This window comes from Polyodon spathula, chromosome 11 (genome assembly GCF_017654505.1).
Source record: "Polyodon spathula isolate WHYD16114869_AA chromosome 11, ASM1765450v1, whole genome shotgun sequence".
NCBI lineage: Eukaryota > Metazoa > Chordata > Actinopteri > Acipenseriformes > Polyodontidae > Polyodon > Polyodon spathula.
Window position 1 is genome coordinate 5,913,767 of NC_054544.1, and position 27,281 is coordinate 5,941,047.

Consider the following 27,281-nt stretch of genomic DNA (forward strand, 5'->3'; position numbering starts at 1 on the left):
GCCATTACTTATCAGTATCTGTGGGACAGTTTTTGGCACACATACTGAGGGTTTACAAATACTTGCAGTCCCTCCTGCAATAATTACAGCTGGGTAAGGTACCTTCCCTCCAGCGGTTTCAGAAAACACTCATCTTCCAAAGTCTTGGACAGAGCACAATATTTATATGAACTGAATTGTAGACCTATTTAAATTAGGTCTACAATTCAGTTGAGATTTGGTGATTGGACATGTCAAAGTTACATGTATGCACCTAAATATTATTCATGATTCAGTTCTGTTTGCAGGCTGCTTACTGCCCTAAAAATCACAAAGAGAATAATGTTCACATTATATATTTAATAGTATTTAAACTATATGCAGAGATCCAGGAACACAATGTATTTATTTGAAAACAAAACTAAGAGGATCTTTTAAATAATTGTATTCCCACCGGTTAATGATCTTATCATTGAAATGTGTTTATAAAAAAAACAACAACAACAACAAAAAAAAAAACATTCAAATGCTGTATAGAATTAAACACACGAGCTCAGGTTTCAAATGTAATACACATCACTCTAAACCTTAATTTAGAAAATGAGTCAGTGTGGGTATTGCGGGAACACATATTCTCTAGTCCTATATTGCGTTATGTATCTTGACCAAATAAAGGCTGAAATTAACTTTGTTACCTTCTTGTTTTAGTTTCCTTTTCTGTGTTAGAAAAGCCATTCAATTCAATCGAATAATTTGCAGTTTTTTTTTTAAATAGATATTATATCAACCAGGTTACAGGTTGCTAGAGTTTCCAATGCCCTCTAAGGAATGTACACCACGTGGATTGTAAACGAGGCCTGATATCTGATTAAGCTGGGTGTACATGATGCTGTTGTTTTTGTTTACACTAAGGGAAATGTCCTAAAAGACACAGCATCTTGTTTACACAGACGTCGCAGGAAACGGCAGGCAAGTTATACACTATTGCACATATATGGCAACAGAATAATTCTTATGAATGCAATGTTGGAGACCACATTGTTTTCGATTTATGCAGCAGTAAGACCACACTGGCAGTATTAGCTGAAGTATATATTATAGCTCGATACAATTCGGTTTTGCATTTAGTACACACAGAAAGCAGGTTACAAGTGAACATCGCTATCGTCAAATCTTTGTAACAATGCAGGTGCAGCCTTTCCTTTTCAGCAAAGGAACCCAACCCCTCGTGATTGACGTCGCTTAAGCCCTGCCTGTGTGGCTGTTTCTGGCGTCAGCCATCTTGCCTCTCCTTGGCTGTGCCTGTGAGAATTGAACTGAGTGCGGAAGTAGAAACTTCACTGTGAGGGTTTAGGGTTCCGCTTCTGGATAGTCAGAAAGCAAACAGCACCTTCAGTTCAACCTAACGTATGCACCTTTCACATCAAAATAAACACCTTTAAGTCCAACTTACAGGAGCGCAAGAGATGGCAGGCATGTTACCGGCTTGTGTGGTAGACTGTGGAACGGGGTAAGCTTTCAAATTATTTGCATTCCGCGTTGTGCAAGAAAGCGGAGGTGATGGTTGGAATTTCGCGTTTTTCAGTCAGTTCTCTGGGTGTGTGCAGCCGGCTCATTTCACAGCCGGGTTTCTTAAAAATTACTATTATTTGTTGCAATATCGCAGTTAAGTATTTATTTAATTGCAAATACATGTTTTTTGAAAATTCAGCCTCAATAAAATTAGATGAAAGCTTAACAGCCGCGGTGGTATTCGATTTCATTATCAGAAAATCATTATCTTCCTGTCTGGGGGGGTTTCAATGAAGTGGTCCACCTATATAAAAAAAAAAAAAAAAACTCAAAAGTCAAGGATTATGCATTCTCGTATTTCGTGGTATTGAATCGATTATGTGTTGCCAAATAATTAATTCGGATTTTGGTCAAGTCTAATGTTTTTGTGTTTTCATGCATTACTTCTCTAAAAAGTCCTCATGATATGAACAAGCGCAGAGGAACTTCCTCTTCCTGCTTTCACGATTTTTATTCCATATATGGTATTTTTCTGCATTTTATTTATTTATTATTTCAGAAACGTTACAATTGTCAGTTACGGATGGTTTTAGTTAATACCATGCTTTGACAATTAGGCGTTTGCTTTCTGGTTTCTATAATTACTGTACTGGAGCGGCCTGTTGTAGAAATGCAATTTGAGTGCAAACCTAAGATTTATCAACTCACACCCAACATCCGCTTTTGCGAAAGGTACATCATTCCTCCTATTCGTAGCAGTACTACATTCATTTTAGTGGTTTATAACATATGTACACATAACATGGCAGCTGACACGTGATAAACACATATTGTTCACTGTTAATAATAATGTAAAATGACTGTCTTGTCAGGCAAAAGAGTTATTGTATTTTTTTTTTTTTTTTTACTCAGGGATGAAAATAACACTATCATTGCATAGCAGTTAGAATTATTCCTGGTTTCACAGTGAATTTAATAAAACAAAAACACACCTGAGTGCATATTAAAACCTGGAATGGGTGAAACTGTAACAAGAGTCTTGCTCCCATTCCTGAAATCACTTTAGGTAGGAATAACATGTTTAATGTACACAATCAAAATTACTTACCAGGGAGTTGGTAAACATTCTAATTGTCGTGCATGCTGTAAAGTAGACATCTGCATCCGTAAACTGCCGAAAACAAACACATTATACCATTTAAACACAGTACATACTGTACGTTCTCAGTTGTTAAACAGAATATGCCATTCATATTTTAAAGACTATAATGTTAATTGCCTAACTGTTTGATCCATTCCTGGTTTCAAAATGAGTTGAATAAGAAACACAAGAACTTGTTACCTATTCACTGGGGCTGATCATGCACATATCAAAACCTCGGATGAGTTTAACTGCTATGCAGTCAGAGTTTTATTAACAGTGGCGTACACAGTTGACCAGTGGCTTTTGGAAGAGTCCAGAATGATCTAAAAATATCAGATTTGCAATGAGACATGCAGATAAGATGCACCACTTAGCCTAACAAAAGTGACACTGTTGTTGAGTCATTGGCTCGTCTTTGCAGTTTGACTGTCAATCTCAACTGATGTCATGGGAGTCACGAACAATGTTTTGCATTAATTTTTGACTACTTTACCCAGGGTGTTCTGGTTCTAACCAGACCTGAGACAAAGATAGTTCTATTCTGTATTCAATTTGAAAGTACTAACTCATTCAGATAGTTGAAATAATTAAATATCACCACGTAAAGAATAATTTGACATAATTAAATATAATTTTCCGAAAGTAGATATTATTTGAAAACATTTAAATAACTTGCAGAAATCGACTAGTATTTGAAAATTAAATACTAGTACAAGAGAGAGAGAAATCTGTTGAAAGCCTAATTAATCCCCTGAATCCAAAGCAAGTTAACCCCTGTCCTAGTTTGCTGTTCATCAATAACCAATTACACCTGCGGCAATTGTAAGGTAATTGAGTGGGTTAACTCCTCCCTTTAGCTCTGTTCACCTCAATTGGTAAAGTGGCTTGTTCTGAAGTAATATGCATGTTGTATTCTGCTCGTTTGAGAACCACCTCAAGCAGTTAAACGAGGCAGTCTTCCCAGCGACAGCGAGTGGAAGCGACAGCGAGTGGGAGAAGTACAGGCGTGGAAAAGTACAGAGCAGTTTCGAAGCAGAAAGGAGAAATTGCATCTTGAATTGCTTTAATCAGAAAACAGAGGACATTGGGGAAACACAGCAGCAGCTGTGTGTGTTTTTCTGATAACAAACAAGCTGAAACTCGGAGCAGCTGATTCAAATTCAGCGTCGTTTTGAGACACGGGCGAGGGGAGGAGCCGACAGCACAGCAGAACAACGCAGTTAAACGAGGCAGTCTTCCCAGCGACAGCGAGTGGAAGCGACAGCGAGTGGGAGAAGTACAGGCGTGGAAAAGTACAGAGCAGTTTCGAAGCAGAAAGGAGAAATTGCATCTTGAATTGCTTTAATCAGAAAACAGAGGACATTGGGGAAACACAGGTAACCAGCGGTGTACCACAGGGATCAGTATTAGGTCCTCTGCTATTCCTAATCTACATTAATGATTTAGATTCTGGTATAGTAAGCAAACTTGTTAAATTTGCAGACGACACAAAAGTAGGAGGAGTGGCAAACACTGTTGCAGCAGCAAAGGTCATTCAAAATGATCTAGACAAGATTCAGAACTGGGCAGACACATGGCAAATGACATTTAATAGAGAAAAGTGTAAGGTACTGCACGCAGGAAATAAAAATGTACATTATAAATATCATATGGGAGATATTGAAATTGGAGAAGGAATCTATGAAAAAGACCTAGGAGTTTTTGTTGACTCAGAAATGTCTTCATCTAGGCAATGTGGGGAAGCTATAAAAAAGGCTAACAAGATGCTCGGATACATTGTGAAAAGTGTTGAATTTAAATCAAGGGAAGTAATGTTAAAACTGTACAATGCACTTGTAAGACCTCATCTTGAATATTGTGTGCAGTTCTGGTCACCTCGCTATAAAAAAGATATTGCTGCTCTAGAAAGAGTGCAAAGAAGAGCGACCAGAATTATTCCGGGCTTAAAAGGCATGTCATATGCAGACAGGCTAAAACAATTGAATCTGTTCAGTCTTGAACAAAGAAGACTACGTGGCGACCTAATTCAAGCATTCAAAATTCTAAAAGGTATTGACCGTGTCGACCCAAGGGACTTTTTCAGCCTGAAAAAAGAAACAAGGACCAGGGGTCACAAATGGAGTTTAGAAAAAGGGGCATTCAGAACAGAAAATAGGAGACACTTTTTTACACAGAGAATTGTGAGGGTCTGGAATCAACTCCCCAGTAATGTTGTTGAAGCTGACACCCTGGGATCCTTCAAGAAGCTGCTTGATGAGATTTTGGGATCAATAAGCTACTAACAACCAAACGAGCAAGATGGGCCGAATGGCCTCCTCTCGTTTGTAAACTTTCTTATGTTCTTATGTTCTTATCATGAGTTAATAGCAAGACTTAATATAAAACCTGCCATTCCTCATCACAAGTGAAGTCATATGTCAAGTTACACTGAGGGACCACTGCTGCTACAAACAGCATGTGTCTGTTGAGGTCTAACACCACCTTGCTTTTCTTCATGCCAGACAATGCTTCCGACAAGTTCAAAGCTACTTGCAAACAGCCTGAAATCTGTTTGTCCACCTCAGGGCTTGACCTGCGTCCAAGAAGGGTCTGACCCCCTTGCCTTCTGGAAGAGCCACGAGCCTCAGTTCTCTGCATTGGCAAAGCTAGCTGCCAGGTACCTCAATGTGCCAGCCATCTTGGCCGCGGTCGAGATTGTTGAGTATTGCTGGCAGGATCTTTGGGCTAGATCAGTGTTCAGTGAGTGACTCCAGTCTCAACACTAATGTTCATCAGGTGCAACCACCCCTTGCAATAAAGGCAGTGGACAATCATATTGACTTACTTGGATGGGACTGTATTGATTTGTTCATAATATGATTTCTGATGTTGGAGAAATGTGGGTTACTGTACATGCCAGGGATTGATGAATTTTGTCACTAAAATGCCAATAATAACGTGTATTATTATGGTGTTTTGTGAATTATATAACTGCCATCTACCTGTATATGTGCATGTATAAATAAATGTTGAAATACACCACAGTATGTGTTGTGATATTTGACAATATTTATAAATATATTTGTAAATCAAAGTCAATATTTAAATATCTTTCAAGTGACTGGACAATGGTTGAAATATTTACAATCAATTCAAATATATTTCTAAAAACCTTGAAATACTCCTAGTCTCTAGCACTGTACAGTTTGCAAATAACCTTGTCTTTGAAATAACTATCCTGAATTAAGGAAATAAAAAAAACAAAAAAAACAAAAGGGAACAAACAGCACAATAAAAGGGTCACAGTTATATATTGTAAATAATATGGATATGGAGATTTTTATAGCATGCATTGTAAACAGTGCCTGCTTTAGGTAAGAGACTGTAATGTTTTATGCTATGTACTGTAGTTTAACAAACACAGTAGGCTAATTAATGTAGCTTTAAGTTATATGTTATCCCAATATAAACATCAGGGCTTGAAATCTCATTGAAAAGAAAATCACAAAACCTTTTCTTTTAGTTGATAATTATCCTTGGTTGTCAACCTTGGGTCTACACTGACCCAAACTGCTATGCTTTTTTAAAAATAAGTCATAGTGTTTGCACGATTGTCTAGTTCTCAAAAAGGATAAGTTGACCAAATTGAAAAGGAATTGTTGCTGGCATTTAAGCATGCAGTGTACTCATAACCTTAGAGAAAGGAAACCACAGGACTTGTTGACGTCATTTTGCAAGGAACACAAACGGAGCAAAGCTACTGAGTGTTTTCCTTGAACAAAAAAGTTCTCTTCACCATGTCGATTCACTAACTCAGTGTTATAGGTTTAGCAAGCACATTTTGAAAGTTGATGGTAAAAAAATGTGTCCTAGCTTGACCTCAGGAAGGGTTAAGCTGTTGCTGTCTCTTAGCAATCGTGTACAGCGTCTCATTTGACTTATGGTGTAATGGCTGATAAACAAGTTAACATACAGTATAAAGGAGTCCTGTGATTATTGTTTAGCATTAGTTTTTGAAACAATATAGATTAATGAACTTTGTAAACTTAGTCACTTCCTTTAGTTGCACACCTCTTTCCACATGCAACTGAAAAAAAAAAAGAAATTGTTGTGGAAAGTTCAAGGTAACGAATGTGATTGATGGGATAAATATTGCTTTTTTATAATGCAGTCAAGTGCTGTACATGATATTTGATTTTCGACAGTTGTGTCTGTGGTGTTTCTACAGTATATGTAAGAAGTTGATTAAATAATGCACCTGTACTGTTACAGTGCAAATTAAAGTTTGATCAAATACTGAAAAAAAAAAAAAAAAAAAAAAAACCCAAAATGGTTTATTGTAGCTTCCTGTTTAAACGGCATTAGTATTTTTTAAAAAGGGGCTTCAATGAGTAATCATGTTAGTTGGGGGTGGGGTGGTCTTAGTATCACTATAGTGTTCTTCAGCAGCTCAGTGTGTCAGCAGAGACTTGTTTTAACACAGCTGCTTTGCAAGCGACTGTTCAAGGCAAGTCTGGAATTCACTATTTTCACATTCTGGAATGTAGGTAAACTTCCCTGATACCCAAAGTAAAGGAAGGTAATGTGCAAAACATCTTCACTCTCAAGACGTATTACACTCATGTCACGATTCATTAAGTTCCATACATGGAGGATTCTGATAAGATTTTTGTTAACTTAAATTTTTAACCTACTTGATTGACATTTATAACTTTATTAAGTTCGTTTAAATTTTTTTAAAGCGGCTTTTATGTTTGTATTTGAATTTGAAAACAATCTGCAAAGTTTTTAACCACTTTTGACACTTATTTTGCCTCCTCATAAATGTATTCTGCATGGCTTTAGAATACTGCGTGCGCTCAAATATATAAAAAAAACAAAAAAACAAAACTGTTGTCATTTCAACTGGTTAATACCCTGGTCACACTTGTATCAGGTTCAGTTTAGAATAGACCGATCCTATGTAACTTTCTGTCCTAACTCACTTCATCACCAGTACAAGACTGATACTGTTGCGATATACCTGTCCACATTTAAACTGGTTTATATTGATACATGTAATATTCTATTACACCTATACTCAACTCCAATGGTTTTCTATTGGGGCTGGAGAAGATTTTCCATTGAGTCAATAGAGCACTGTCGGTTTGAGTTGCTTTAAGCTTATTTTTATCGATGTTTAATAATATAACAAACTTGTGAAGTGTATTTTATTCTTGCCCAGGGGGTCTTGATGAAAATCGTAACCTGCTGCAGTGATGACATAACGTAATCTAAAAAAATGCACGCAGTACCAGAGATGGCCATTTTCGCAGAAAAGAGAGATGAATGTTTCACACAGTGCAGACCAGTTCGATTATAAATCTTGGATTTATTGGTATTAGCGGTTGGTTTTTATATGTTTTTAGTTTTTAACCATTGATTCAAATTTCACTTTGATCATATATATATATATATATATATATATATATATATATATATATATATATATATATATATATATATATATATATATATATATAGTGAAAAGATCCTCGCACTCACACGGTTCGCTGCCCCTTTAAAATAGACCCAGGACACAGAAATGGAATTTTCTTAGCGCTGACGCGCACTTGTAATAAACACCAATCAAATAAATTAAACAAAACAAACAAACACCTAGCTCCTTCCTGGAGCACTAACTATACAGTCTGGAACCTAACTGAACCAGGACAGCTAAGCTGTTTACCTGTAACTCAAACTCTCACAGTTTCCTACAGCACTTTACCTTGACTGCTTGGAAGCAGACCACAACTTCTGCCTCCCTACACACAGCAGCCCTCAACAAACTGCCTGTCTCTCTTAAATACCCTGCACCTGGCTCTAATTTACAACTACCACCAGGTGCAGGGGATTACTAAACAATTAAGCAATTAAACCCAAATGTGCATTCTCACAAGTTTTAGCAGGGAAGGATTTTAACCCCCTCCCTGCTACCTTACAATATACACACACACATTAATACATTAATAAAACAAGTGGGACAGAGGTAAAGGCAGAGTTGAGGATCTTGATAATGTCTTTGGTGTAAGTGTGCTGCTCTTGCTTCAGACTCATCTATTCCGTACGCAATTGCTCTGCACAGAGTCATATCGCAACTGTACCGGTACGAAACTTGCTCTTGACTGGGTTTCGTATTGATAAGGTTATATCGGTACGACGCTGTTAACCTCTCCACTGTTACGCAACAATACCGGTATGAAAATGCAAATGTGAACAAGGCTTTAGAGTTTCTAAACAGTACTGCTTACTCCCTTCATGTTTCTTCAATATGCACCAATTTGACTGAATTATAGTATATTATTGACAGTACTATGCTTTTCTGTTTAGATACCCTTCAATATTTCACTATTTGTTTTGATGTGTCAGTCAGAGTGCAAAATATGCTATAGCGACTTTGGGCAGCCTAAATTTTGTAGTGCCCTTTTAATCTTAGAAAACTAAAAATACAGCTGTAGCCGTTGCTTTTCAAAAACGCCATACGGAAGAAGAAAGATTCAACAGTATAGACGGCTAGTATTCGACAGGCATCCAAATGGCCAAATGCATCTTGCAACAGCCTTTGAATCACTGATTGTCTTCCATCTTTACATTAAAGTAATTTGATGCCGGTCCAGTGCCCTGAAACCAAATACAATCTAGTTTAGAAAATATCCAAATATGACCCCAACAACAAACTTGAATTAACTTCGAACTGAACTTGAGTTCGCTTGAATTGTCCTGCGGTTAAAAAATAAATAAATAAATAAATAAAAATAATCTGTGTGTCAATGCTATAGTAGCTGAGGCTGTGCGTTCTATAAAACAGCCGGATTTCATGATTTAAAATGTCAAGTCTGTTTAGTCAAAGAACATTGCATTAGTAAATCTGTATGTGTTTTATGGAGAAATGGAAACAGTTGTCCCTTATGTAGATTTTTTAAATGATATTTATTGAGAGAATTTGAAATTTAACATTTATACTCAACCCTTATATTACTGTTTGTAGTAGTCATGGTTTTTGTCTAGTTTCTTTGTAAGGACAGTGAGAAATAAGTCCTGCATATATCACTGATTCTATACTGTATGATCTAGGGTCATCCTGATGTACAGTGCTGCAAGTATAATTTGAGCTAGGTGAAAGTACAGTATTCTCCAAATAGTACACCTGCAGTAGCTCCAAACCGCAGATATTTTGAGTACAGTGTGGAGGACTTTCATATGGGATCATTACACTTGCCCTTCAATGATCCTTGTGTGAAAACAAAATGTATAACATTGTAATTTCCAGTGATCAAAGCTCATGCATAAATGAACAGAGGGCTTAGTGCCCACCACTTCAGCTGCAGTCTTTTAGTGGCCACTGGCAAGCAGTGTCATCTGGAAACTTGTGACTAGCCCACGTAGTCTGTGGGAGTCACAAATACTGTTGACGTGAGGCAACACTTTTTCCATATATGTTTGCAAGACTGGGGACAGGTTTTTGTGGCCAGAAATGTAAGACTAGAGAAGTTCACTTTCCTCTTTTCTGCAATTTAAAAGCCGAATGTACAAATTGAAAGGTTTCTGATTTAATTGTTAAGCATTAAAAGCAGGTTTTTAATCAGTCCTACTGGAAAGCCTGAGCTGGTATAAGTACATCCACTGGCCTGGAGCATTTGTGTTTTGACATGTTTAAATAGCCATCCCTGGACAGCTGTAAAGTGAAATCATTCATCAGTTTTGGGAGATAATAGTTTTACCAGAGCATCCACAGTATTGTAGTCTCCAATGCTTTTGTAGGACATTTGTAGTCACCTGTTTCCCCAGGCAGGCACGCACGCTCTCCTTGTCCTACATACAGTAGTGCTTTTGATTGCTGTGTTACTGAAGGTCAAGGACCACAGAACATTCAAATACAGTAGAATTTCTAGCATGTGGAGGAAAAGGTGAAACATTATTGAAGGTAAAAAAATAAAAAAAAAAAAAAAAAAAATCTGTAATTCAGGTAGTTGACCTTGTCTGTGACACGTCAAATACCAGACGGTAAATCGGGGCTGTGTACACCTTTTCTAAGTTTTATTAGGAGGCTAGTAAGACCCACCTTGGTACTTGTTGTACATGTAGGCTATTAACTCATAGTTGAAACTTAGAGTGTCAAACTACTATGCCACTAGAGTCTTATTTATGATTGTATTAACTGGGTTCGGAGTCTTCAGTAAGAGGAGGAGTTACTGTAACTGTAGGAAGTGTCTCCTAGAACAGAATTGTTAATTGCCTGACCCTCTCTTGTCACCACAGAATGCCAGAAATAGGACATCAGTTTTCTTACAATATGTGTTCTTATTCTATTCATCCCACACAGTGGAGATTTAATGAGTTTGATACATTACTATGCTGTCATTAATATTGAGGCATTGTTTAACATCTTACAGTAAGGGCTTCCGAATGTGAAGAGAATTGCAAGATAAATCATACAGCCTGATGGCTTGTGCGTTTCTGAGCTAGCTGGCGATGTTCACAGGAGGTGACTTAAGCCAGGCTCACCGATCCTAAAAAGGAGCGTGTATTTTTGTTTTATTTTTTTATTTTGTAGAAGAAACCTGTTGCCTTGATTGAAAAATGATATCTTGTTCAATTCCAATAATCTTAATTTCTGGACACCACTGTGAACTCTAATCCAGGTTACAGTTCATTTCTGAACAACCTGAAGAGTAGACAGGCTTGATATTTCGTCTGATAAACTGATGTCTAAGCCAGCTCATAAAATACATTGCAGGTAGTAAATGCATTGGATTGCCTGTAGGTAACTTTTTAATAAAATTATGTGGTTCATGACTTTTTTGTGTTACTTTCAGGTATACAAAAATTGGATATGCTGGAAATACAGAACCACAGTTCATTGTTCCATCATGTAAGTACGTGCAGTATGGTATTGCATTTTCTTTGTCTGGTATCCTTCCAAGGTATAAACATATCCTGTGTGGTTTTCATGTTACCAGTTTAAGAATCCTGGGCGAGGTGGATTTCTGTTGCTGCCACAAACGGAGCAAAACTGTTGACTTGAAATTAGCAGGTATAACAGACATCATCAGGGAATGCATAGAATGACCTTAAACATGATAACGTAGGATCTTAGAGAGAGGTGGGGAAGCACAGTAAGGAGACTCGGGACAAAATAGTCAGGTAAGCAACAAACAATCACGATTTTTGTTTTGTTTACTCCACTTTTTTTTTTTTTTTTTTAACTTGTACACAATTTAATTTATTTTGTATTTGCCTGCTTGGTTTTTTTTTTTTTTAAATCTTGTGTGTTTTGAAATAGTTTTCGTATGTCTGAAAGGTTTTACAGTAATTTGCAGCAGTGTTGTCAGTAAGAGCATTCATGGACAGATGCCAAATCCAAAAGATCTTTATATAAAAAAAAAAATAATTAAAGAAAAAACTGCTGATGCGTACTGGAATCAGACTGGCCACCAATGATCTGTTTCCATGTACCTGATCAGCAGCGTTTGTATCTTTTTGGTTCTTGGTTTTATTGGTTCTATATGTAATATGTAGCCAGGCTCTGTATGACATTTCTTAAAATTAAATAAAAAGAAAAGTCCTACCCCTGGGGAACTGTAGCTATCCCATATCTGTGGGCCTTAGTAGTATTAAGGTAAAGCCTGAGTGAGTAGCGCTCTGCTCCTTAGTGGGCTGCTTGAGACTTCCCAGGCGAGGCTTTTTCCTCCTGGATTTTCTGTTGGCATGCTTGTTGGAAGAGCTGATTGTCAAGGGTGAGAAGGTAGGGCACCTACTGATCTTCACTGGTGAGGAGGCATTCAAATCAGGTTTAAAAGAGAGAACTCCTTCTGTTCCTCGCACAGCATATCTTGTATGTAAAGTCTTTCCACAGTGTGAGTGCTGTTAGTATAAACTGAAGACCAAATACAGCCATATTAGCTGGGAGGTGGAGTTGTTTGCATTTTAAGTAATCTATTAACAGACTGTAAAGCTGTAGGTTCAGTCTTTTTTTTTTCTCTAGGAACATCAATCAACCCAGAGAAAGTATATGTACTTGCCAGTAATCATGAACAAGGTACCAACACAGCCACCTAACATAAACTACCTGTATGATTTTGTTTTTAATATAACATTTTAATCTGATTTCTCATGGCCATGTGTTGGACATAGAGAACTTTGATGTTTTGCACTTTTTTTTTTTCCCCGTATGCTGATTCACCATTAAATGTTCCCTTCTTTGCCTGCTGTGAATCAAAACCAAACCACTTCCTTTCTGGGAAAAAGAAAAGCAAGCAGTCAGCACTTCAGTAGAAGGGGCAGTGCTCTGCAGTTTGCTCCTCCTGAACTCCAGCTTGATGTGAATTTATTATTTGTGACATGAGCTCAATTAAAGACACCTGGACACTGAGAAGAATATAGCACATCAGCAGTTCTGTGAACTCTGTCTCTCCAGATGCAGCCAGTATGCTGCAATCCAGCCTGATGAGATGTGAAGCAAAGATTTCCGTTAGTGCGGAAATGTGCCGGAGTTTGTGATGGTTTTGTAATACTGTTCACGGTGACAGGGTTGGGATCAGTTCCTGTTTTTCAATTCCAATTAAATTTCCAATTCCTTTTTAAAAATCAATTCCATTTCCTTCAAAGGAATTAATATCTTAGACATAATTATTGTGAATTATTGTTCAACTGCTTTTGTTTTTAAGCCGATTTAATTGACTAATATATGACTTCAATTTTAAGTAGTTTGTTGCCACTGCGAGAAGCTCTTTTGAACAGAATATGGCTAATTGCAATGCTGATTAGGGATTTGATTAAAATGGAATGGAAATTAGAACTGGAATTGAGAATTGATTTTAAAATGGAATTGGAATTGAGAATTGAAGAACAGGAATTGATCAAACCCTGCAGGGTGGTCTAAATTGACGTCCTGAATCATGTTTCCTTGTGCAGTAAAAAAGATTCTAACCCAAGCTTCCAGAGGTGAAACTTAACCTTCTCATTGCATTTTCTTATTTACCAAAGGCTTTGTCTTTAGAACCTGAAATAACAACCAAAGCCAGAGGTACTGCGTGAACTTTTAAGGACAGGAAGATGCACCGTTTAAAGGGTTACTAAAGCTAATTAAGAGAAAACAATATATTTAGACGATTGTGCCCGCTGATGATGGCTCTACTGCGTGATAGTTGACCGCGACGGGAGTTGTATCCTGAGCCAAAGGCATCATCTAAGGACCACAATGAAAAAGTAAACATAGTATTTAGAAATTGCATAATTCAACTTGCATAGTATGCAGTACAGAATGTTCAAGCAACAACATGTTAGATAATAATAAAAAAAAAAAAAAAAAAAACATGAATTAATTGTAAGGCTGGTACAGGATCTCCTGAGTTTTCAGTTCATTCTTTCACTAGTAGTAAACTAGACTGATGCACTTTTAAATACTCCAAGTGCTGTTTAGCCTAAACAGTCAAACCAGAAGATACTTTCAAATTCCGTTAGCACGGTACATGAGGAAGCAGTACGATCTTCAGAAAATAAATGGTTAAGAAAGTGAAGATGAAAATAATTTCTTAATCAGACATTGGGAGCTTACATTAAAACAGAAGAGGCCCTTTAGTGGCAGCTCCAAAATTGCATGAAAAAAAGAACAGTCTTTCAGTCATTATGAACAACAGGAGGTGCTTTCAGGGACCGACTCTACTGCATAAAACACTCTCTTGCTTTCTCTGCCAGATTCATGTACTTGTGCACTTCTGAGAGGAAGGAGAAAGATGAATTGATAGCACTTTAAATAATGTTGCCTTTATATTCAAGACACTGAAGAATCAACATACCTATTATGCATTTTGCTTTTTATGTAGTATGGTGTTTATACGCATCTAACTGATTCTGGGCCCATGTTTCTGCTTAACAGGTATCGCTATCAAAGAGTCGGCAAACATTGGAGACCAGGCACAGAGGAGGCTGATGAAAGGAGTGGATGATCTGGACTTTTTCATTGGGGATGAAGCAATAGACAAACCATCATATGCAACAAAAGTAAATGGCAGCTAAATTGTGCATTACATTGCTGATAAACAATATAGCATTGTTACTTACAAATCAGTATATTGAAAAGCCCTTTTGCTTTAGTGTGTGTAATTTCAACATAGTGTAATCTCTCTTGCATTTTAATAACCTCTACGTTTGTATACTATCAAAAAATAAAAAATAAACATAACGCACCAGGGTGTGCATCGGTCTGGCTCTTATCAGACTCCACCCACACTGTATTGACATGAGAACTCTGTTGAATTAACTCTGTTCTGTACCAGTGTTTGAGCCATTACTACAGCAGAGGCTGCATTGAGTGCACAAGGTGATAACATTGCAGGGTGTGCCCTGAAATTATACTGCAGCTAATAATGAGATGTGTTTTGCTCTTTCCTTTTCCAATGTCCTGGATTTTGATAAATGACATTTTCAAAGCAGTACCATTTTGCGTTACTGCAGGATAACCGGACCTTAATCCTAATGAAAGTGAATGGCACAGATTCCACTTACAGTATCAGTTGAGTTTTTTTTTTTTGTGACAATGATAAATACACATTTTCATTATTATTTTTTTTGTTATAATCCATAGTGTCGTAAGGTGTTTGCTAGCAGGATTTTGGTAATTAAACCATTTTGTCCTCTATCCTAACAGTGGCCAATTCGTCATGGTATAGTTGAAGACTGGGATCTGATGGAAAGATTCATGGAACAGGTCATCTTTAAATACCTAAGGGCAGAACCAGAAGACCATTATTTTCTTTTGGTAAGTGATCAAAATACAGTTAAAATCAATGGTTAAGTCTTCCATCTACCAATGTTTTACTAGTTGAACAGCTGCATATTTCTAATTTTTCATGCTTTTAAAAACACATTAAAGGTTTGTGCAGTTCTTCAAAGTCATTGACAAGCAGGTGCTTATGTACTGTAATTATTTTTCGTTTGTTTTCATCAGTTTAAAGTAACAGCTTTATCTAACTGCTGATTTTTGTGATGGCATCTGTGTTACATTTTAACTCTTCACCTTATTTCTCCATACAGACTGAACCTCCATTAAATACACCTGAAAATAGGGAATACACTGCAGAAATCATGTTTGAGTCCTTCAACGTCCCAGGCCTTTATATTGCTGTCCAGGTAAAAAAAAAAAAAAAAAAAAGGAAGTGTGTGTGTGTGTGTGTGTGTGTGTGTGTGTGTGTGTGTGTAATAAATTACACATATGCACATAAAAAGCAACGCTCTATTAGATACTTGTTGGTGAAATGTGTGCCCAATTAAAATTGATCATTAATGGATTTGTCAATATTGCAGATGCATTTAGGTGGGCAATGCTGTAATTTTTGTTTTTATTCCATGTGAACTGTTTGCCAAACACCAATGTCTGTACCTCACTGGTAGACGGACACACTCTGTACAAATACATAAGTAATGAAATGGGAAAGTTCAATCTTATACACGAAATGCAACCTTTTCTCAGTTTTAAACATTTACAGCGCTTTCATCCTTGCATCCAAACTTTCCTAAAAGGGTCATGTTTTTTTTGTTTAATGTTTCTTAGGCCGTCCTTGCCTTAGCTGCCTCTTGGACATCAAGACAAGTAGGAGAGAGAACATTGACTGGAACAGTAATAGACAGTGGAGATGGGGTCACTCATGTCATCCCAGTAGTAAGTAACCCCCTCCTTTATTGGCCCCCTAATAAACAACATGGTCCATTCACACTGGCTTTGTATGGACAATGCCTATAGAAAGTCTACACCCCTTTGAATTTTTTTTTTTTCACATTTTGTTGTGTCAGTGCCTCAGAGTTTCATGTATTTAAATGAGGATTTTTTTCCACTTATCTACACACCATACTCCACACTGTTAGGGGGAAAAAAGTTTTTATTGAGAAAAAAAATTATATATTAAATACAAAACTGAAAGATCATAATTGGATAAGTCTTCACCATCCAGAGTTAATACTTGATTGAAGCACCTTTGGCAGCAATTACAGCTGTGCATCTGTTGGGATAGGTCTCTACCAACTTTGTACACCTAGATTTGGCAATATTTAACTATTCTTCTTTACAAAACTGTTCAAGTTTCTTGGGGAGCGTTGATGGACAGAAATCTTCAAGTCATGCCACAAATTTTCATTTGGATTTAGGTCGGGGCTCTGACTGGGCCACTGAAGGACATTTACCTTTTTGTTCCTTAGCCACTCCAGTGTAGCTTTGGCTGTGTGCTTTGGGTCAATGTCATGCTGAAAGGTGAACTTCCGTCCCAGTTTCAGCTTTTTTGCAGAGGATAGCAGGTTTTCTTCAAGGACTTAATTGTACATTGCTCCATTAATTTTTCCTTATCTATCCTGACAAGTGCCCCAGTCCCTGCAGATGAGAAGCACACCCATAATGATGCTGCCACTACCATGCTTCACAGTAGTGATGGTGTTCTTTGGGTGATGCTCTGTGTTGGGTTTGCGCCAATCATAACACTTGCATTTAGGCCAAAAAGTTCCATTATAGTTTTGTCAGACCACAAAACGTTTTGACATATGGCTACAGAATCTCCCAAGTGTTTTTTTTTTTTTTTTTTTTTTTTTTTGCATTCCTTCTTGCCACCCTACCATACAGGCCAAATTTGTGGAGTGCTTGGGATATTGTTGTCACATGCACACTTTGACCAGTCTTGGCTGTAAAAGTATGTAGCTCTTGCAAAGTTGCCATTGGCCTCTTGTTAACCTCTCTGATCAGTCTCCTCCTTGCTCGGTCATCCAGTTTGGAGGGAGGGACGGACGGCCTGATCTAGGCAGGGTTTTGGTGGTGCCGTACACCTTCCACTTCTTAATAATCGTTTTGACCATACTCCAAGGGATATTCAAGGCCTTTGATATTTTTTTAATATGGTTGAGTCTTTGCTTTGAAATGCACTACCCAGCAGAGGGAACCTATAGGAACTACTGAATTTATCCTGAAATCATGTGAATCACTACATTTTAACACAGGTGGAGGCCATTTAGCTTGGTGTGTGATTTTGAAGGCGATTGGTTACACCTGAGCTAATTTAGGATTGCTATTACAAGGGGGGTGGACACTTATCCAACCAAGCTATTTCAGTTTTTATTTTTAATTCATTTTCTACAAATTTCAAAAATATTTTTTTTACTTGGAAGTTGTGGGGTAGGATGGTAGAGGAAAAAAAAGAAAAAAAAAAAAAAAAAAAAAAAAAAAATATATATATATATATATATATATATATATATATATATATATATATATATATATATATATATATATATATATATATATACATTTTAATTCCAGACTATAAGGCAACAAAAGGTGAACATTTTGAAAGGGGGTGTAGACTTTCTATAGGCACTGTGTATGTATTTACGTAAATTGTTTTGCGCATAGTATTGTGAAGCAGAGGGGAACAATTTGCTAATCACTAGTGCAGTAACACTGCAAAAAGTGAGACTTGAAATATGTTATACAAGATTTTATTTTTCCTTTACAGTCCAATCTGGAAAATGAGAAGGGGCAAACCAAACCATTCATTGTGCAGTTCCTTTTTTTTTTTTAAAACTTAACCTTTTTTCTAGCCTCACGATGGTGCTGCAGACAACACACTGTTCTCTGTTTTTGTAGTTAGCAGTGATGTGTCATGTTTCCTGGCAGATTCCAATGATCTCATATATGGAAATAAATAATTTGCTCAATTGAGGATAAACAACCACCTTCAGAAGAACCCAAAGTTGTACTTATAATTATACACAGTGGGATTTGTGAATGGCAAAGTTATGGTGGAAGGTTGTTTTTTCTGTCTTTGGGCAGCTCATTCTCTGCTGTAATATTTTCCAGGGTTTGTACATTGATACAGTCTTTGGCTAAACAGATTAAAACAAGCCTTTTATAGCACTGTAATGTACGCTTGGGAATGCTCAGTAGCTTTATATATTAGCTTTAGATGGAGACAGGAGGCGTGTGTCAGAGTGAATTGAGATATTTTTGTTCAATTTATTTGGTCAGATTTTTTCATGTATTGTGTGGAAAATATTGTTCAGTCTAAACTCGCTGTCACAGTGCTCTCTACTTAGTGCTACCTATTAGCTACAGCTATTTCAGTTCCAGCAACTACTCTACAGCTTCTTCAAAGTTGTGATGTCATTGCTTGAAGGGCTGATTAAAAAAACAGAAAGCAGCACCTTGTTTTTTTGTTTTTTGTTTGTTTTATTCTCAGATTATGAAAAGACAAATCAAACTTGCTGAAATTGTACCCACATGCTGGAGAATAGAGAATAGCAGTTCTGAGTTGAGTTAATACAGTAAAATGTTATATTAAATAAATAATTAAAAGGGTTACTGGAAGCAAGTGCAGCAGCTGCTTCTTTGCGGGTGGAGTGCATGTTGTGGTATGGAACTGCTAATTCAAGACATGTAAACGTATAGCCAACTGTATGGTACTTGTATATTATAAGCTTCAAGGTATTACTTATCTCAGAAAATACTTGATTAAGCAACCACTGTTGTGCTTCAGTATTTTGTTTCCACATCACCCTCGAAATGGTTAACAAGAGGACCTGGTTTACATTTTTTCTTTCTGCGTTGTCCCTCTGCAAGTGTGAAAACGTTGAAGTGTGTGCAGCATTTCAGTGAGTAATGCACAGCTTCCGTTGCCTTCATGGTTTTGGCTAGCTCCGCCTCAAGTCTTGTAGTTGCAGTTTTGCCATATTGAGGAGTTAGAAAAGTATGACTTTGCTGTGTCACATCCTAAAGTGGCCCTGTGGCAGAGCAAAGCTCTGCCCTTTTTAAATTGGCAGGGATGGGGTTAATTTTCCTTACCTGCCTGGGTTCATTATGCTCAGGTGGCTGGGGTTGATTAACGATCAATCAGCGCCCAGCCACCTGACATAAAAGGAGGCCCCTGCTTCTCATTGAGGAGGAGGGAGCTGAGGAAGCAGGCTGGTGTTTGTGGTTTTTGTGATTTGTGAATTCTACATCCAGTGAAGGCATTGCCCAGCCTGGATGCAGAATTCACAAATCACAAATCACAAAAACCACAAACACCAACCTGCTTCCTCAGCTCCCTCCTCCTCAATGAGAAGGCTTTGCTCTGCCACAGGCCCTTTTTTAATATACACTCCTTTAGCTAAAATGTTATTTTTATATACTGAATTGATATCACAGTGTTGGGATTACAAAATGTGTGCGATTACACTGTGTAACAATTATTATTTTTATTTTTGTTCCTGGGTAGTAAGTGTTATTTCCTAATTGCTTATGCCTCAAAAGTATAGAAAATGGCTATTATTCCCCAATAAATACAGTGTAAATACAGTATAATCGTAAATCTCGAAAAACTACTCGCTTCTAAATCTTTTGTAGTCATTTTTGTATTACTTTAGTATAAATACATGTTAATTTCAATTCATATGTTGTTTTTTTCTGACTTTATGTGAATGAAAAGACACACATTTGCCCGTTTTCCCATTGGAAATAGTGATATTTCGAAATATCACTGTCCTGGTCACAAAAGCAAAGTTTGTGGGGAATAATAGCCATTTTCTATACTTTTGAGGCATAAGCAATTAGGAAATAACACTTACTACCCAGGAAAAAAAATTGTCACAGCAAAAAAAACAAAAAAAAAGCAAAAAAAAAAGCAGAGAGTGAGCAGGAAAACCTAATTTTAGACTATCGTGAGAAGAAAAGGAGTGTTCCTTAATTCAGCCCAGCTGGGTACTGTCATGTTTACAATATCTGGGCAGGTTATGGGTTCCTGTGGCTTGAACAAACAGATGTGCTTAAATCCTTGACCACTGATTCTATAAACTCATACATCACTATGTACTGTACAAAGACGGTGAGATTGCTGTTTATCTGAAAAGTAACTTGGTGTTACAGTTGTTGGACAACAAAAAAATCACTTGGTACCATTCTTTGTCAGGTATATAAACCACCCCCCCCCCCCCCCCCCCCCCCCCCAAAAAAAAAAAAACCAGTCAGTGCTTAGCTGATGATCATGGTGTATCTGATTGAGAACTGCTGGTTTTGATAGAGCAGGGGGTCCCCCTAGTGGAAAAAAAGTGGTATAACTAAGCATTGTGTTCATTATACTTAACGTCGCTTCGGTCAAATGGCAGTAGGCACACTAGTTCCTTTAACTTCTCATTTCTGCTGCTTCTTGTAGGCTGAAGGCTACGTGATTGGCAGCTGCATAAAACACATTCCGATTGCTGGGCGTGACATCACATATTTTACCCAGCAGCTTCTAAGAGAAAGAGAGGTGGGAATCCCTCCTGAGCAGTCCCTAGAAACTGCTAAAGCAGTTAAGGTGAGTCTACTTGCATGTCTTATTACATTATAAACCCTGTTCACGATTAATTGCAGGCACACCAGTCCCTGATTGCATTAAAGGACACTTCTCATATAAGGCTGTGATAGTGCAGCAAACATTCCCAAGCTGAAGTCAAGAAATAATCCCAGGACCCTGAAAATATCTCCAGTGTAGTCTGTGCATCTGCCTGATACCACAAGTCATTAGTCTGTATTAACAGGCTCTGTCTACCCTAGTTTCTCTCTCTCTATCTATCCCAAAAATCATTAAATATTTATCAAGCTGCAATTCTCTCTAACACAATATAGTTTGCAAGAAATTAGTGTCTGCACCAGTGCTTGATTAGTTAGCACATAAAAACAGATATGTTTTTGGTCCCAGCTAGTAATAGTTGGTGATCCCCATCTGAAAAAAAAGGTTGTGAACAATTCTTTTAGAAATGTTACTCTAAACTTTTTATTAAAGAATATTATAACATAATTATAAACTTATTGTAAACTGTTAATGTATTAATGCAGAAACATTTTTTTGTTTCTAAAATGAGATTTTTAGCAGGGGGGGGGGGCGTGTGGGATTATTTTGTAAAGCGGTTATTTTTTTATTTTTTTCGTTGTGTGAATTTGCTGCCCCTGACTAATAAAAGCTCTTCTCAGTTTGTACCAGCAGGTGTCACTATTTGTATTTTGAAGTTTATCAGACAGTTGTACAGGTTGCATGTTTGCCTCTCTTTATAAACTACTGTGGTTTCAGATTCAGTCTTGTTTTTGTTTTTTTTTGTTTTTCAGGAGCGTTTCAGCTATGTTTGCCCTGATTTAGTAAAAGAGTTCAGTAAGTATGACACGGATGGTTCAAAATGGATCAAGCAGTACACTGGTGTAAATTCTATTAGCAAGAAGGAGTTCACCATTGATGTGGGCTATGAGAGGTTCCTGGGGCCAGAGATCTTCTTCCATCCCGAGGTAATGCTCTTTCTCTCTCACAAACATTAAAAACAAAGACACCAAAATCATATTGCTCAACACAGGATAGCCATACTTTTTTTTTTTCTCTCTAGTTTGCCAACCCTGATTTCACACAACCCATCTCTGAGGTAGTAGATGAAGTTATTCAGAACTGCCCCATTGATGTAAGGCGTCCTCTTTATAAGGTAAGGACATTTTTGTTTTCCAATTTTATTTTTAATTGACTAAGCTGTTGTGTTTTGTGGGTTTAAAATATTGATGTGCACACATGCTGTTAATCTGTGTATGTTATGATTAAAATCTGTGCTGTTTTTCTTTTATAGAACATTGTTCTTTCTGGAGGATCGACCATGTTCAGGGACTTTGGGCGCCGTATGCAGAGAGACTTGAAGAGGACGGTAGATGCCAGGCTGAAGCTCAGTGAAGAGCTAAGTGGTGGAAAACTAAAGGTACGTTCTTGACACCTACTTACCTTGATACCCTTCTGTGCAACCGTCTCCTTCAAGAGACGTGACCAAAAAAAAAAGGAGCTGGATCACGTAGGTAATAACTTGGGTTCTGTTAAGAGCCAACCCAAGAATCCTCAGGGCTGCAGAGTGTGGGGAGGAATTGAGTTGAAATTGAATTGAAACACAATAAAACATGCAGAGAATCTTCCGAGTAAGGAGAGCAATTAAGCAGATTGGGTGGTTGATTTTAAAACCGTGTCCCTGTCGAAGCTCCAGAATCATGCATAGCATATGAAGCGTCAGAGTGGTCATATCATTCTGTGTATGAAATTGACAGAATTGAAATATATAGAGGTGGGGATCCTAAGCCGTTCTTTGTGTCTACTTGGTTTCTGGTCACCCCCCCCCCCCCCCCCCCCCCCCCCACTGACAAAGAATGCTTTTAAAAAGAGTCACAAACTAGCTGCTGGACAAATGTTTCATCCCCCATTGCTGAATAAATTATCTGGCGCCAGTAGTATCTTGCACAAGGCAAGCCAGACCGTTCGGGGTGCTTTGACACCTCGGGCAGAAAACAGTCCATCTCATAAATCCAGGGACAGGGGGCGAAACAGCAGACCAATTGAAAACAAGAGGCCGTCTCTGAATGAGAACAACCAATGAGAAACACCCCACGTGGACTTGGGCACAGTCCGAAATAAACAAACTGACCAATCGCAGGATGGAAGTGAGAATCACAAAAGCAGCCGCATGTCTTTCAAAGGTTGTGCTTCTCATACGGCGCGCTTTCCATACTAAGAAAGCTCCCGGCAGGAGGAAACAGGGCTCCAGGTAAGAAGTGAGTTCCACACACTAGAAACAAGGCTGTAGATGCAAGAGGAAAAAAAAGAAATGCTGAGAGGAAGTGGTTCGGAGTTCGGAGGAACGAAGTGGAAGCTGAACTGCTCTGAAGAAAGTTTCTGATGCATGGGAGCATAATTGCTTGAATTCACGGAAGGCAAGGAAGAACCAATGTTATGAAGAATGGCTGAAATCAGCTTTGAAGAGAGTCCTAGCTCTTTGCCCTAAGAGAGACTGAAACAGTAAACTGGACACTGCCTTGATCTGAAAGCGGGTCTTGGTTTCCACATCACTGCACAGCGCAAACGGAAGCATAACCAGCAGCTGGGCCTAAGGTCATGTACTAGCCGTACAGAAGAATTGCAACGAGAACACTTCGAACTACATAACTTTTCAATTGCAAGGCATTATCTGAACTTCGTTACGTCTCATCACTGAACTATTTCCAGTGGGAAAACTGCTGACAACAAAGATAATGCTACAAGACTGGAAATCAACAAGCTGATCTACATTTGGAAAGAACTATTTGTTTATAGCGACCCGACGAAATACAATGCTTACTTCAAGCAAAGTACCATCTTCTTTCATTGGAACTTAGGATCCAGAGAGGGAAGCTGCAGTGTTCATCAACAAAGAAGATTGACTGACTTGTTGAAAATCGATAAGTATTCAACATATTAAAAACTTTGATTCGAAATGAACTGTAGCAAATGCTATCAAGTTAGTGGATAAAGTGTTCTAGGAATAGAATATAATTTCCTGTTTTTAGAGTGTGTAAGAAATGTATTTTATTTGTTGAAATGTACAACTCAAAGGAGTTGTCTCGTAAATGCAGAGAATTTGATCATTGCCCCATTTCTGAGTTCATTTGAATATATAATCAAATGAGGTTGATAACATCTTATTAGTTTGGTAGATCACATCTAAACTAAATAAATAAATTAACACAGTAAAACTAATTTGCTAAATTAGGTACTGGAATGTTGGATTAATTCTCGTGCATTTTGATATGAAATATGACCGACTAAATGAGAAACAAGTATTGAAAATACCAATGCAAAGTAGGCACTTTGTGTGGTCAGCCATAATTAATATTGGTATATTAACCATGTATGCTAGTAATGTTATGTTCATTTAATCATTTGACTAAGAAGTGAATGTTTCTAACCAATAGCCTTTCCTAATATTAGATTAGTTGTGCACCCCTTTTTATTCTTTAAATAAACTATTGTTTTATATTTCTGACACATTGTGCGAATATCAGTTATTGTCAAGGGAATCAGAGCTCTGCATGATCCAGAACTTAAATATGGTATGTCTCATTTTTTACATTTTGATGTCCCTGATAGGGCGACTAGAGACTAATTTATATTTAAATAAATTGTATACCTAATTCACTATACATAAATAGAGATATTCCTTTGCACGTTTCTATTGGGGCTGAATTTATGCAGAATGGTTTTGTAATCCTCTGTCTGTCTGTTTTAAATTGGAATTCAAGGCTTGTTTTTGCATTTCTTTTGACAGCCAAAGCCCATCGACGTGCAGGTTATAACTCATCATATGCAGAGATATGCTGTCTGGTTTGGAGGCTCCATGTTAGCTTCAACTGTAAGTACTTTTACAAACATCTCTATAAACACATGAACCTTTTGAAGAAATATTCCAACAATTGGAACCAATGCTTCATATATCTGTGACCAAGGTAATACTGAACCACATGTAGAACATTATTCCTCTTGCAGACAGCTGGCTATTTGGTAAATGTTTATATTTGAAATGGCTATATTTGGTAAATGTTCCTTATTTGTTTGTATGAATGAATTTAGTTTGTAGAATGTGCCTAGTTGCTCAAATAAAGTTCTCATTTACACAGAATCCTGTGTTTATGTATGCAGGAATGTTTTATAACGCAAAGAAAAAGTGCCTGCAACTCGCTTACACATTTAATCCCCCATACAATACACTGTATTTAAATTGCATTTCTTTAGTACTGCTCTCATATCAAGCATGACAAAGCTGAATTTCTGAATGTTTGTATTTTCAGCCTGAGTTCTACCAAGTATGCCACACCAAAAAAGATTACGAGGAGATTGGACCCAGCATCTGTCGTCACAACCCTGTGTTTGGAGTTATGTCTTAAAGCTGACCTCAGTTATTTCAGGGCTGACTGGAGGTGTGCTCTGATTGCCTGCACTGTCTGGATGGCTGCAATTGTTGAAAAATTAAAGAAAGATTATAAATTAAAAGACCAAACACCAATCTGGCTGGAAATTGTAGTAAATGTCTTTTTAAAAAATCTAAATAAATAAATAAGAGGGAAATAGTACTAAGCCAAAATAATTTGAGTTTAATTTTCTTGTCTGCTGAGTATTGTGAAAAGTTTTGTTATGAAACTCTAATGGTTTTAGAACTTGCTGTGTCCTGATTTTTTTTTTTTTTTTTTTTTTTTTGTATATTGATAAGATATCCAGATATCGACAGGATTTGAATAGATTTAGACATCAGCTCTGTTATACTTTAATTGTACTCTTATGTGTACAAGGCAAGAGCTTGTTTATATTTCATACAAAGTTTTTATACATAAAGTTGGGGAAGTAAAAAATAACTAATAATAGTTTTAAAAAATTAGCGACAACCTAACTGGTAGTTTCCCAAAGGAAATTGTGCAAATCTCTCATCTGATCGTGTTAGTCCAGTCCATTCCACAAAGTGACCAATTTTCTCGGTTCCTGATTTTATACACGGTCACTCTGTAAACTGCTTTGGTAATTTGCCTCTTTTTCAAACTAACTGATGCCTGCTAGTGCTTTCTGATTACTCAATGCATTCTCTTCTATTTCATGCTGCAAAAAAAAAAAAAAAATACAAAAAAACAAATGACTGTTGGACCAGTATTGTAGGCTTTTTTTTTTTTTTATTTAAATGCCAAACAGTTCCAGTGATCAAATTGGTGTATTTAATGCCTAGCAACATTCCAATAAAGGCACACTTTTCTTTCTATGTTTTTGTCTGAGCATTTATTGTCTGAGCATAAAGGCAACAAAATATGTCATTTTGTTAAACGGTTACAATTCCACTGTAATTCAGCCTGTGTATAATGGAACATTCTGGTTGTATATGTGCAGTTTTAAAGTTGGTGCTCACAGATTGATGGTCATTGAGAGTGTTTAAGTGGTTCAGGATCCCTGTGAGTAAGGCTGGGTTAATTGGATCACTTTAATAACAATCATAATGGTTGGAAGGGACAACCCCTCCTGTTGTATGGCCTTTTAGTTTCTCAAGTAGTTTTTTCTATAAAAAGTAATTTTGAATATCACATAAGCACTTACAGAACAACCAAATAGTTGTCCTATCATCCAGGGCAAAACCACTGAATTTTTACCTATATAATGCCAGCCTGATAGGAGAATACAGTCCAGAGATATTGGCTCTGAATTATTATATTATTACTTTTATTTGCCCTCCTTCCACTTTTGGCCATATAATCATGTGATGCAACTAAATAGCCTTTTTTTTCTGTGCTGTAGAGCAATTAAACCGCCACAATGCAGAGACCTGCTGAGGTTTTATTTCCTGTACGTTGTATTCTCCTTTACGAGACCTGTGGCTTCTGCACACAGTTTTTTTGAAAGAGGAAAATTTAAAAATGTTCTCCTTTTATAAAAAAAAAAAAAAAAAGAATTTCGTTTTCAGCGGTAATTGGTTAGGCACAATGGGCTGAAAGCTTTATGCTTTCATATTCCAATTTGGAATGTATTATAAATCCATAAGTGACGGGGTGTACAGAGTTACCGCTGTCAGAGCTGTAGGATTACAGTCTTTTGAAAAGAGAATTTATACAAGATCCATCATGCTGATTTAAAAAGTTCAGACATAAAGAACCTGTTTTTAACAAGAAATTGGGATTTTCTTTTTATTGAACGACATCTTGTAGATTACATTTTAACATAAGACAAAAGTTATTACTATACATCCCATTATAGTTGGCAGAGCCTCGGAGATAAATATTGAGAATGTTGAATATGTAGTGTGGAAACTAGATAAGATAAATAGGGTGTAA

At 37.2% G+C, this 27,281-nt stretch overlaps 1 protein-coding gene and 1 long non-coding RNA gene across 3 annotated transcripts; one reads left to right on the plus strand and one right to left on the minus strand.

Moving 5' to 3' along the window:
- The first annotated feature begins 1,277 nt into the window (after positions 1 to 1,277).
- Positions 1,278 to 26,221, plus strand: LOC121322931 (actin-related protein 3). 2 transcript variants are annotated; one of them, XM_041263561.1, is made up of 12 exons: positions 1,278 to 1,489; positions 11,470 to 11,525; positions 14,532 to 14,656; positions 15,303 to 15,413; positions 15,689 to 15,784; positions 16,206 to 16,313; positions 20,821 to 20,964; positions 21,753 to 21,926; positions 22,022 to 22,114; positions 22,253 to 22,378; positions 24,746 to 24,829; positions 25,266 to 26,221. In XM_041263561.1, the coding sequence occupies exons 1-12, from the start codon at positions 1,446 to 1,448 to the stop codon at positions 25,359 to 25,361; spliced, it is 1,257 nt and encodes a 418-aa protein (XP_041119495.1). In that variant the 5' UTR covers positions 1,278 to 1,445; the 3' UTR covers positions 25,362 to 26,221. The 2 variants fall into 2 exon arrangements, with proteins under 2 accessions (XP_041119495.1, XP_041119496.1); XM_041263562.1 differs by lacking the exons at positions 1,278 to 1,489; positions 11,470 to 11,525 and adding an exon at positions 13,650 to 13,861.
- LOC121322932 lies at positions 1,496 to 3,639 on the minus strand. The gene is made up of 3 exons (XR_005951107.1): positions 2,834 to 3,639; positions 2,600 to 2,662; positions 1,496 to 1,795 (listed from the first exon to the last, which is right to left on the minus strand). It is a non-coding gene; the product is annotated as an uncharacterized LOC121322932 (long non-coding RNA).
- Positions 26,222 to 27,281: the final 1,060 nt, after the last annotated feature.